General features: G+C 37.0%; 1 protein-coding gene across 3 annotated transcripts in view; it reads right to left on the bottom strand.

The window, feature by feature from the left end:
* Grm7 (glutamate metabotropic receptor 7) overlaps positions 1-13,950 on the bottom strand; it is an 888,724-nt gene that overhangs the window by 297,937 nt on the left and 576,837 nt on the right. For all 3 annotated transcript variants that reach the window (XM_075983271.1, XM_075983273.1, XM_075983272.1), the window contains exon 6: positions 2,935-3,135. In XM_075983271.1, coding sequence (XP_075839386.1) covers positions 2,935-3,135 — 201 coding nt within the window. The remainder of the gene's footprint in view (positions 1-2,934; positions 3,136-13,950) is intronic.

Below are 13,950 nucleotides of genomic sequence, written 5' to 3' on the forward strand. Positions count from 1 at the left end.
AATGACCCTATCCCATACCATTCTTTCTTATCAACTCTGCCTCGAGCTAGAACTGCAGTGGGATATAAGAAAAGAAAGGGATGGATGGAGGTGGGAGAGAGAGAGAAAGAGAAAGAGAGAGAGAACAAAAACTGGAGGATCTGTGATCTAACAGGTAGCAGAGAACAGATGACAACAGAGAGAATGTAGCCAGGTCTGAAGTCTGTAGTGATGTCAGTGTGTGTGTGTGTGTGACTGAAACTGTTTTTCATCCAGAACAAAGATGCTCTGAGGATCCTGATGCCCAGATAACAAAATCATTTCTGCATCAAAGCATTTGCCCCAAACGTTTTCTCTTATTTCTTTTCATGCCATGCAGAGCCCAAATTTCTGTACTGAGTCATGTTCTGTTACTTTGTTTGCTCAACAGACCATCCTAAACCATACAGCTGGGTGTCTAAGAAAACATGGATTCTACACTTTGGCCAAGCCAGTGACAGTAGCAGTTTCTTGATCAATCTCATCAATAAAGGCAGTTGGAACTATATGTATAAACCCGATGCTGGCTCTCATGGAAACCCCAACTTAAAATGTGGCCAGACCACTTGCCTTCACTTGTGAGGGTATCATCTAGTATCTTGTTTTTCTTTCAGTATGGTAGTGTAAGGTTTATTGTTTGTAGTACAAATATGTCAAGAAGCCCACTCAGTATTCAACTTCAATTTATACTTTAGCTATTCCATAACATCCTTTCAAACACGTCATAAACAGATTCAGATAAAGTGAACCCAGGTCTCACCTCTCTAGAGAGGAAAGAAAAAATATTTGAGATGTGCTTTTACAACATACACCTAACTTTCATTTTTTTTTCCTTAGGAATCAGTAACTCTAGCTATAAACATATTCCTGGTTAGACTTATTTAATTATATAGTCATTATTTCAGAGTTTTATTTCCCAAATTGTTTAAGTTTACATTAGGAAATATTTGTGCTTAGACCAATTAGTCAACACACAGACGACTAGAAAGCATTTGCCCTCAGATCTCTGTGTGTATTTGTGATACAGGAAAAGGTAACTAGGAGGAAAAACTTATAAATTAGCTCCCACTACACTCCATTTGCAGCAAGAGGTTACCTATTTGGAGAAGCTGTGGTCATACTTTCCAGACTCTATTATTGGTATCTAAAACAATGTTTTCTTCAATGTGAAGGTCAGATTTATTGAGTTGTACTCAACAGGTCTAAAAAGAAGCTCCTGGTGACAAATGGAATTTCTTACCAAAGTCTCCAGAGAAGTGCATTTATATTGGATAAAAAAGGAAAGTCAAAATCTTAACTATGCAAAAGGAAGGTTGAATTCTTCATAGCAGACTGGAAAGAGATTTGAATCACAGATTGGTCCCTGCCTTTTGGTAGTTGCAAACTGGGAGCCAGATGTTTTCTCCTCCTTGCACATTTATTTATTTACATAAAACGAGGAAAGAAAATCAGAAAAATAATATATTTCTGCAAGGAATTCTGGTCCTTTAGACTGAAAATGATATTCCTAATAAGATCCTGGTTCTAGGTATTCATGTTTATTCTGAGATGCCATCTTTGACCCCTAGGTAGACAGATATAAGCACCATGAGGCATACAGACATATCTTCAAGCATTTCTATTTTGATACCTATCTGCATACAAACTCAAATTCATATCTGCAGTTTTAATCATAAATAATTTCTATTGATTTAATGTGCTGACTTATTTCTTCTTATAGACAAGACATTTAATATTTGCTCAGTTATGTTACACACAAACGATACTATCAGAATTATGAACACCCCCAAATTCAAATTTACTAGCTCTTCTGGTTTATTTTGTTTGTTTTGTCAACTTTATACAAGGTAGAGGTAGCTACAAAAAGGAATTTTTACTGAGAAAATTTTCCATCACATTGCCTTTAGGCAATCCTAGAAGGCATTGTCTTGACTAATGATTGATAGGGATGATTCTGCACACTGGGTGTAGTGCTACCCAGGGGCTGGTGTTCCTGAGCTTTATAATAATGTAGGCTGGGAAAGCCAAGGGAAATAAACAATTTCTTACATAGTCTCTGCTTTAGTTCCTACTTCCAGGATCCTTCCTGGAGTTCCTACCCTCACTTCCTCTATTATTGACTGCTCTATGAAATATAATCTAAATAAACCCTTTCTCTCCTAGTTGATTTTGGTCATGGTGCTTTATTACAGCAGTAGAAACCCTAATTAAGACACTAGATATGTGAAATGCCTAAATATGGTCACTTTGTGTCTACCCTTGAATATTCATGTGTTGTTTCCCCAAGTTACTCATTTTTTTTGCTTCTTAATATGTTTGTTGTTGCTATAGTGGTAATTTATGAAATAGGTAGAATTATTTGTTAAAAGATATGTTAAATGTTTTATCAATCGCACACTGTGCTTTAATTGATTCAGACTACAGGAAAAGTATCATTGCCTGTCATGTCTACTGCACTGTTTTCTCAGTTTTCCCATTTATGTTTACTAGTCTGTTTTAGTTAGCTTACCAATGAGGTTTTAAAATTTAAAGGGTAAGCTCATAACATGGGTGTACTTTGCATACCAACTTCGAAACATACCTTTATAATCTTGGGACAATGAATTTCCTGCCTGTTTCCCTTCCTTTCTTCCCCTTCTCTCTCACCTATACTCACTAAAGAAAAAAAAATGGCTTCATGAAAACCATTCCAAGAAAAGAACATACCATAGTCCTCTAGTATGTAGTCACTGATTCTATTTTGTTTCATTTCCTCATCCATTCCCACACTTTTTTGATCACTTGAAAGTATATAATTAGCAAGGTTTTTATCTCACTTGAGTCAACGACAAAACCATCATGTAACTTCTATAATGTATAAAATAGAAGTTGATATTTTCCCAGCATTCCCATCAGTACAGACATTTCAAGACTCACCATTGAAGTTAACGTTGCGGATATACTTCAACAGCTTCTTTCCCCCTGCTTGCTCCATCTCTGGGCATACACCCCGGTAATCAGCACACAGATCCTTATTCATGTGATGAAGGGCATGTGCCATGGCATACACAGCATCAATCACAAACTGAACTTTTCCCTCCTGCTCATAATTGGAGTCTTTTCCAATTCGCTCCTGTCCTGCACATTAAAACAAGAAACACAGACAGATCGGTGTTGAGTGGGAGTACACATTTCCTTCTGCTTTTGATCATGCATGAAGAAAATAAGACTTTGAGAAGTCTAACAGTGCAATCCACATGGCCACCTGTGGTCATGATGTCCCATTTTTCTAATTTGTGGAATTTTCCTTTAGAGTCTATTGCATTGACTGTTTTGTCTTATGCGGTATACCTCAGAAGCAGGACTTCAAAGGAACACTAGGATGGCTTTTGTCATGAGCCAGCATGGAACCTGGAGTAACATTTTCCCACCACACCAAGGGCTTCATAGCCTCTATCTTAGTTTGGAGGAAGGTGAGGGGTCTATAATAAAATCTTTAAAGTTTGTTTGCTCTGGAAGGGACAACAGGAACATAGCAGACGGGATCACACAGACCTTCAAGCCTGAGCCTATTATCCTTCCCATACCTGGATTCCTATTATGTTCCTGTGCCCCCTATGTTCATTACTGGAGAATTGTGTACTCAAAGCAGAAACTCTGATCTCATTATCTTTATAATTTTTTTTCTCTCTCCCAACTGTTTCTCACATACAAAAGTGTTGTATGTCACAGTATTACCAATTCTATCTCAGACAATCCAAAGCATTTTGGACATACTATGAACATTTAGGATTTATCATGTCTTAATCTTTCGTCGGGATATGAGACTAGAGCTCTTTATTCAATGATTCATTCTCCATGTTTGTCTCTGTAAATGGCAGAGCTGACAACACACTCAGAATCCGTCCTCCACTAAGCACAGAATATGATATTACCCTCTTTCCTGTCCAGAGTAGACGATCATTCTTTAGCTTGCCACCAACTGGCCAGTCATGGCTGTTAAGGATGCTGTTCATGTGCACACTACTCAGCTTTGTTCTGCTTATTTAAGTCCCATCCTCATGTTGTGAGTTGTGTATTCTAGCTCCTCATTCTCCGTGTGTGAAAGCAATGGTGACAGCTCAGTATGTCATAACATAGATGATGTGTGTTATTACCATATTCACCTTTCTCTATCTTTTCTCCAGGTTTGTTTGTTGGTTTATTGTGTGTGTGTGTGTGTGTGTGTTTTGTGGTCTTTTAGAGTATTCTTTTTAAAATTTATTTTGGAGATTATAATACAGTTATGTCATTTCCCCCATGTCTTGCCACTTTCGAAGCTTTCCCATATACCTTCCTTGTTCTCTTTCCAAATCATGGCTTTCTTATTATTAATTGTTGTTACATGCATATATGTATATCCAAATATTCCTAGATACAATATACTCAGTCATATATTGTTACCTGTAAATATTTTCAGGGCTGACCATTTGGTATTAGATAGCTAATTGCTGTGCATTTCCCTGGAGAAGACTATTTCTCCTGTGCTCAGCATTCAGCACTTGTCTGTAGTTCTTTGTGTAGGATTTAGGCCCCATGTTCACTTTGGCATGTCTGTTGGTTTTGTCCTTGTTGAGCTCATGTTAATGTGACCATGTTTGTGAGACTTTATGTGTAGCTTCTGACATTATTAAGAGAAAAAGAGGCACAGGAAATTTATCCCATCTCTCCCACACATGTGGCTATTGTTAATCCATCTGGTTTTGCTTGCATTCTTTGATTTCCTTTGATAGAAAAATAGTTCAATTCTCCCTTGACGTAAGTACAAAGTTACTGTATTTTGCTTGTCAATCCAATTAAACATTACAATCTTCTACTATATCCATAGGGGCAGTGTATTGTAAGACTCTAAACATAGGACTCCATGGCAATTTATACCCTCTCTATCTCCATGGCAAAACCAGCACCAAAAGTCTGTCAGATGCTCAAGGACCTGTGTTTATATTATTATTCAGGCTAGATATGATTGGCAGGTTTCTGTAGTCCCAGGACTTGGGATATGAAGGCAGGAAGTTCAATATATCAAGGCCAACCTGGAACACATGAGATCCTCTCTTAAAAAGGAGTAGGATGAACAGATCATAAAACAGATCATTTCTAATTGTTTAAAATTATATTCACTTGTACGTATGTGTGTATTCTCAAATGTGTGTGTGTGTGTGTGTGCGTGTGTGTATGAGTATGTGTATGTGTGTGTGCTTATACTTTTTGTGAAGAGGTCAGTACAAGTTGGAAGAATTGATTCTATCTTTCCTTGGTAGGATGTAGAAATCAGACTCAGGCCATTAGGCTGTGAAGCACATGCCTTTGCCCACTGAGACAATTCATTGGTCTCCAAATAGATAAATTATAAATTCATTAAGTACATGATATCAGGACTCTTGTCCTTCTAAGAAAAATAAGCATCTGCATACTACATTTTTCTTGACAGGAACATTTCTCGTTGTCTCTTAGGGCACATTTGTGTCATAATGAAGTAGTATAAATTCCCTAACCTCTAACATTCTTTCTGAAAACACACACAGGACTCATGACACATGCTGTGTTAAGTTTTAGGTTCATTACTGAGAGATTTTCTCAGAGTGTTTGTTTTTTCTGTATGTACTATTTTTGAACCTAAGATTCTCATTCTGTATCCCCAGTTATCCTAAAATTATCTATGTAGGCCAGGGTATTCTTGAACTCATGGTAATTTACTACCTCACAATCTCCTAAATGCTGGGATTAAAGATATGAACCATTATGCCCAGAGAGAACATTTAATATTATAATGCAAATCATAATCTCCATGAAAGAAATCCCAAATTTAGAATATGTATCCAAATTTATATTTTTACTTTGATGAATATACATAGATAGCTCCTGTGGTAGACAGTTTAGTACATTAGGAAGCTTCATTCACATGTTGATGAAACATGCTCACCACTTACCACTGGAGCTGTAGATTCTACGCAGAGTAAAGTTTTTGGTTTGTTTCATTTTAAGATAAAATTATCACAAACCCAGTGCTATTTTCAAGGTGAATCGAAGAGTTCTACTTAATCTTGACAATTATCTCTAATTTCCCTTTCAAGGAAATTCCTCATTCTTAATGACAGTGCAATGCAATAATTATTAATTTAAGCCATTGTATAATAAGCATCTAATGTGCTCAGAATATCTTAACAACATGTCTAGCAAATTATATACAATACATAGTGTAATGAAGAGTGTGATGTGGGGGTGGGGCGTGGACATGCTATTTTTTTTTTTACCAACTTTTGTTTTTTCAGGATAGATTCTGAAACATGGGATTGTCTGAATGTCTTAGTTAGGGTGTCTATTATTATGAAGAGACACTACAATCACAACTCTTAGAAGGAAAACATTTAATTGAGGTGGTGGCTTACAGTTTCAGAGGTTCAGTTGTCATCAGAATGGTGTAACATGGTTGTGTGTAGGCAGACATGTTGCTGGAGAGGCAACTGAGGTGCTACATCTTCTAGGCAACAGGAAGTGTATGGTGACACTGGGTATATCTTGAGCATTTATGAGACCTCAAAGCCTACCTCCACACTGACACATTTCATCCAACAAAATCACACCTACTCCAACAAGATCACACCTCCTAATAGTGCAAATCCCTTTGGTGGCTTTTTTCTTTCAAACCAACACCTTTAACAAGGGTAAATCCATCTCTATTGTTGATCTGTACCAGTAAACTCCCCTCTTAGGGGACTGCACTATTTTGCTGTACCAGTCACAAGACAGGAAACTTTCTGCTTCCTAAGCACTATGCCAGCAGAAGATATTGCAAAATTTCAATGTGACTTTGTCTGATACAGGGGAGCTTCCAATTGTCTCTTTCAATTTTTATTTTCTTTGTGTCTTTTTGTGTCATATAAACACACATCTGGATAGTTGCAAAACAGAGACCAGAGGAGGGTGTCTGGACTCTTACTCTTTCTGCCTTATTCCCTGAACACAAGGTCTTTCACTTGAAGCAATGTTGGAAACCAACAAGCCATGGAGAATCTTTGGTCTCTGCCCCACGAACTCAGGTTACAGTGATGTGTGTGGCTTACATATTTACAAGAATTCTGGAAATTTGTACTCAGGTCTTCAGTCTTGCATAGCAACACTTTACCCGCCGAGTAACCTCCCTAGCCCATTATTTGCATTTTCCTTATATGGAAATTCTAACATCTTTTCATGTGAAAGAATATCAATTGTTCACAATCTAGCCAATTTGTACAAAAACAAAACCCCTCATTTCCTCCTCTATTTTAAAAGCTTTACTAATTATACAGATGAATAAATTGCAAATATTTTCCCTATTTTGTATTTTTCTCTGAAATATCTTTTTCCAGATAAAAATTCATCCTTTTTTTTCTAATTTTTTTCTTTTATTACTTTTGATCTCTAAATCATGCTTAAAAAGGCATTCTGGGATGGAAAGATGCCTTGATGGTTAGAAAGAGTTGGTCTTCTTGCACAGGACTCAGATTCAGTTTTCATGGAGGCTCACAAACATCTGTAACTCCAGGGCCACAGCATCTGATAACTTGTTCTCACCCCCATGGGTACCAGGCACCCATGCAATGCTCAAACATATGTGGAGGCATGCACTCATACATGTAAAAATAATAGTTATTTTTTTCTCTGCATTCTGAGTGCTGCAATTAAAGGCATATGCTACCATCCTGAGACTGAAAAATTGTAGAGTCTTTTTTAAAAATATTCTCACTCCAAGAGTATCAGATTTTATCCCCCTTTCTTTATAGTACCTGTTCAATCAAGCAAATAAATAAATTCAAATTAATTATGATTGTTTTAGGAAATGTGCTACTCCACAATCCGGGCAGGCCTGGAACTGTGATCCTTCTGCCTCTGCTTCCCAAGGGCTGGCAAGGCAGACATGAGCTGCCATGCTGAGTGCTCTCTGTATAATTTTGGTCTTTCAGATGTAAGCAATTGATTCATATGAAGAACCATTCTGGAGAACAATGTGAAGAATCAATTAAAATCTTTTTTTCTCTCTGGCTGTCCTAATATTACCGCTGGATATTGTAACACATCACAACTTTTTTACCTGGTTTAGTGTCTTTTGAATATATACCCTAATTCCACATGTAATTGTATTTATGTACAATTTAAAGTCTGTTTATTTAACCAGTATTTTCATATACTAACAGTGAAGTTCATGTTATTAAGGCTTGATAACATATTCAAATAGCAAGGTAAAAAAATCCCTGCCCTTTGACTGGTAGAAATTTGCTACAAACAGGATGGCATTGAACTTAAAGCAATCTTATAAAATCTGTCCCCAAACACTGGCATATCAGGTTTGTGCCCCTGAACCTGATATTTTTTTTAATTTTTAATTTCTGAAATAAATGTTATTATCAAAGACCTAATTTCAGGAAAAAATATCACAGCTCAAGCAACCAATGATTAAATGTCATCAATTTGTGTTGTTTTAAAATAAATTTACCTTGGACGAAAACTTTACTAAAAGTGAGACTTTTCTGAGCTTCCTTGTGGGTGGTGGGAATTGAACCTGGGTCTTTTGGAAGAGCAGCCAGTGCTTTTCTAGCTACCATTCTAGCTCTGCTCCGATAATGGTTAAGTGTTCTTAGGTTCTGTCTCAGTTGGTTTTGCTGCCTCATATACTGCTTTCATTTTCCATGTAGCATCTCATTGACTTTTATCTATGTACGTGAAATTAATATTTCACTGGATTCCAACTTTTTATTACAAAAAATTTAAACAGAAATCAAAGTAAAAAGAACTTTCGAGGGAGTCCAGCAATTATATCTTAACATCATTTGAATGCTGTAAGGCCATGTTTACTGTGCTAACAGTACCATCTAACTTATTTTATAAGCCTATTCGTTTTTAATATTAATTTTCTAACATGATCTTTTGAAAAATTTTCCTGTTTTTATAGTACTCAAAAAGGCAATATTGGAGGTATTATGACTGCTATAAACTCACACTATGAAATGACTTCGGCCCAATAATACAGGGGAACAGGTTCTAGCGTGCTTTAATGTGGGCATTTATCCCAGAAAGAACACTTTCGAAAAGACTAGAACTGTTTTTGGTAATGAAATATTTTATTGCTGGAGAAACACTTCAGACTTTATGCCTTTCTGGGAGAGTCACCAGATACATTAACGTATTAGAGGCTCAGGGAAGACTTCAGAATGAAATTTGTCAGACTAACAGAACTTGAAAAATGTAGCCTTGTTATAGGGAACCAGATGTGGGGAGTTTATTTACCAACAACCACAAATATCAGTTAGGTATTATTTCCCTACTGTAGCAATCGATTTTATCACTGTGACAAAGTAGCTTGCGGAAGACAATTTAAGGGAGAAAAAGACGTATGCTGACTGGCAGCTTCAGAGGCATCAGTCTATATGGCCCATGTACGTAAACAGTACATCATGGCCCATGATGCCTGTGACAGACAGCAGCTAGTCACATCAGCATGAAGAAGAAGAGAGTGATAGGAAGCAACCAGGGTCAATACACTCCCAAGAACCTGTATATGGTAACTTACATCCACTAGCTAGGCCCCATCTTGCAAAGTTTCCAGGATGATACCAAACTAGCATCATCAACTGGACACTACAAATTTAAAGTGTAAGCCTATGGGGGTGCATTTCAGATTTAAGCCACAACAGGCAGCTACAAATAGTTGATAACCTTGAGGTCTTGGCTATTCATAAAGTATTTACTTTAACTCCCGGCTCTTTTATGACATGGTATCTGATTATGCTCCAATCTTGATGGCAAGCACTGGGAGTAAGGAATGTTGAATTTCCTCGAAACATTCACGGATGATTCGAATCTGTTAAAACCTATGACCTTCTTTCTGTTAGGTAGTGATTTCCATCTCTCATCAGAGAGAGGCTACTGAAGACTCAGAAAGTAAAGGAAAATCACAAAAGTAAACAAAACTCACAAGTTTAGGGAAGCTCACAAAGTGTAAAGGAGTCCCAAGGTTATAAATAGGAACTCTCCAACTAGCTGACCAGCTGAGCGGTTTAAGAATGATGCAGGGGGATGCAGGGAACTCTAAGGATACAGCTGGATCATTAAAGCACTTTTAAATAACCCTTCACCCAGTCTCCTGTAATTAAGCCCATTAAGCCTGATTTGGGTGATAATGGTTTTTGTTATTGTTTGTTTGTTTTTGTTGTTTTGTTTTCTTGTCTGTCTGGTCTGTTATAGGAAGGGAAAGCAGAAGTTTGTCCATGTATTCTCTCTTTTTTCCCCCTCCCAAAGTGACCTAATGTTTTCCTAGGGACCAAGGTAGGAAGAGGCATGGGCTGTAAGTGTAACCAATGAGATGAAAGAGTTTGCTTACAAATTTCAAGAAGCATTGATTTGCTTTGATGAAGAGATTAGTCAGTTGTACCACAGGTGCTCTGACTTCCACCATCATTGCAATTACCAGAGTCATTTTGCAGTCCTGAGGAAATAATACATTATATCCAAGGCAACAGAATACAGGGCAAGTATTCAAAGGTACATCAGAGATATGAATTAGTCAAGACTACTTTTTGTCCCGTGTAGTGTGCTAATGGTTTAACTACCTAATAAAGCTTGGTATCCACTATTTCTAGGTTTCTTCAGATGCTGCTTTTATTCACATATCAATTTACAACACTCCAAAGGACTAGCATTAAGTACATAAAACTCATGCTGCAAGGCAGTGTTAAATATCTACAACAGCATAGCTAGCAACAGAATTACAAAAAATCTTTCCGATTAATTCTCCCTTAACACTTCATTGTTTTTGTTTTCATGCTTAAATGAGATGTTCTTATAAACTATCTCTCATGTTCTTTACTTCACTCTCACCATCATGTTTCAAAGAAGTCTCCTAGTTTGAGAAAAAGTGAGAATTTAGAAGTATTATTTACTGGGTGTCAATATGCAAAGAAGCTAACCTTCCTCCTCTCCTGATGTTCTGCTTGTTACTTTTATCCAGAGTCCAGTATTTAACTTTCAAGTGAACACCCAGTTTTTAAAAAATAATATTTTATTAATTCTTCGAGAGATTCATACATTATACTTTGATCAAATGCACACTTCTAACTTCCTGCTGTTGAATAAGAATTAGCTGCTTTACCTGGGAATAATTGACACATGCTTTTCACCATCAGAATGTTTAATGATTACTCTACTGTGGAGCCCTTGACTTTGAAGGGCCTGCTTATCTTGTCCTCTTGAATGCATTTCTCTCTCAGATGATAGGCCTTCATGATGATGCATATTCAAATTAATACTCAAATAGATAGGGAAAAATGGAACTGATATCGTTAGTATAGGTAATGCTGTTTAGATGAGAACGTAACAGGAAGAGATGAAGATAGGCCTGGAAACCAAACAGAGACATTGGCCTTCTCTTTTAAGCAAAAGGTCCCAGAAAGTCTCAGTGGTCAGCAATGACTGATGAGTTTGATAGCTCACTATATGTTTCTGAGGCAATAAACAACTGTGAGTTTTATTTTAGTTTCAAATGTTAGTTGAAGTTATTTGCTCTGCAAAGAACTCTCTGAAACCAAGTTTTTTTTAATTTTTTTTGGGGGGTCTGAGCAACACATATAAAAAAATCTCTCTCTCTCTCTCTCTCTCTCTCTCTCTCTCTCTCTCTCTCTCTCTCTCCCTCCCTTCCTCCCTCCCTCCCTCCCTCTCTCTCTCTCTCTCTCTCTCTCTCTCTCTGTGTGTGTGTGTATGTTCCTGTGTATATAGCAAGCACCATACATGTATGCATTAGTGAACAATCTTGAATATTGGTTCTTGCCTACTACATTTTGAAATATGGTTTCATGTTCATTGTTGTACAAGATCTCTGGCCCCAAATCTTTCAGGACTTCCTCCAACAGTCCTTTCCATATGACATTAAGAGTGTTGATCACAGATATGAGATATAGGTCTAGATTTATGGGGGTTCTGCAGATGTGATCTCAGTCTCTTTTACTTTCATAGCGAGTCCTTTATCCACTTTGTCAACTTCCCAGCCCTGGAAGCACTTTTAAACCTTGTGTTATATACATATAGGAATATTGACCATAACTGATTACATATTTATTGAGATTCAAGTCTTTTATGGCACTGGTACATAATTATTCCAAATACTAATTCTTGAATCTACTGAAAACAATAAATAACTCTAATTAAGGAAAAATGTTGCAGGGCATTTAGAAATAGAGTTAGTTTATATTCTTGTCCTAACAAAAGTGCTAGATTCTAGCTAAGGGGAAGGTAGGGACCTAAGGCAGGAATGTGGATGCTGGAGAGTTAGAGATGTTGCAGAGAGTAGAAAATACTGTGGCAATCCTGTAGGGATCATAAGGAGCTTGCACAATTTAAAAATAAATAAGTAGGTGCTGACTTATACTTCTTTTCCTCAAGAGATCGCCTTTCTCTTTTGAAGAGGAATATCAATGACAAAAAGATTTAATTTTACAAACATTTACTTCAGTGAAAACTTTTATGATGACTACACATAGAGAATATGCAGGATAAAAATCAATCCAAGGTCTTTCTATTATATACACATAAAACAAGGAATGTGAGGATGTCAGAATTGAGCCCCAAAGGTAGACTGCATTGGTATATCTCTCTTTGTAGGTGAGGATGAGTGAGAGATAAATTGGATGAGAGACATGGGGAAATACTGATGGGTTCACAGTGGGTTACTGCATCACAAGCAATGTGAGTTTGTTGCTGACTATCTATGCCTAGCCTGTGTGGAGAGAGCTATTCATGGCATTTGACCCCCATAAGACACTAAGGAAAGAATGGTCATTTTCTCTGTTGATGGCCATTACCTGACTTACTGTTATTTTGCTTCATGTATAGTGAAAGAATTGCTCTTTAATACATAGAAAAGAGAACAACCTGGGGGCTTCCTCCCATTCACTTTCATGTTCTAATTCAGTTCTATGTCATAATTTATCTTCAAATTTTATAATAGCCATGATATATAAGTGTAGGTTTGAGACTTAGTCTTTAGCACAGGATATCATTGAAGGGTCTCTGTAACTAAGGATGACCTTGCGTTTCTGACCTCTTTGACTTCATCTATTGCGTGTTTGGGTAACAATTATATATCATACCTGGTTTGTGGGATGCTCAAACCTAGGGCTTCCTGAATGCTTGGCAAATACTCTTCTGTTTGAACTATTATCAGTCCCTAGCCATGATTTTCATTTTCATTCTCTGATTTTTTGAATGGTTCATAGAGTTTCCTGTAGAAAGAAATGAATAATTTTGGAAACCAGCATTGTGTCATCCCTGATTTTCTTGTGGGTATATAAACACCAAAAATAACTCACAAATTTCTAGTAGAAGAAAAACAAAAAAAAAAGAGGAAAGAGAAGAGACGTCCTATGAATTCATCCTCCAATTCTTATGAATACAATTTGATGGCAGCTGAAAAGAGATCATGGCAATTTTCTACAGCCATAGCAGCGATCAGGCTGCTTCTGATGAGTAGAGAACTCCAGCAAGCAAGAGAAGCCGGGAAGTCAAATCATCTCACTTTCTGCCATGATCCCACCTAGAATGCCCCCCTTGAAGACTGCTTCATTTTACTTTCTTACAATTGTTTCAATTTGAAATTTATTTATTAATTTTCAGTAGTGTCCAAATTAAAATACATATATTGAATAAACATAAACATAGCATGGTTGATGAGCAGGGCTTAGATACAGTACTCATAAGTATGTGGATGGAGGGGGCTAGAAAAGACATACGCTTCAACAGCAAGATTCATAGACCCCTAAGAAGTCAAAGGTCTTCTAAGAGAGTAAACACAGGGTTTCGTGACCAAAAACAATCTTTTGGAGGTAAGGTAAGAGCAACAGATTAGAAAAGATAACTACAAAGTTTGCTATGAAACTAACATGAAAT

Source organism: Microtus pennsylvanicus, chromosome 8, assembly GCF_037038515.1.
Source record: "Microtus pennsylvanicus isolate mMicPen1 chromosome 8, mMicPen1.hap1, whole genome shotgun sequence".
Taxonomy (NCBI): domain Eukaryota; kingdom Metazoa; phylum Chordata; class Mammalia; order Rodentia; family Cricetidae; genus Microtus; species Microtus pennsylvanicus.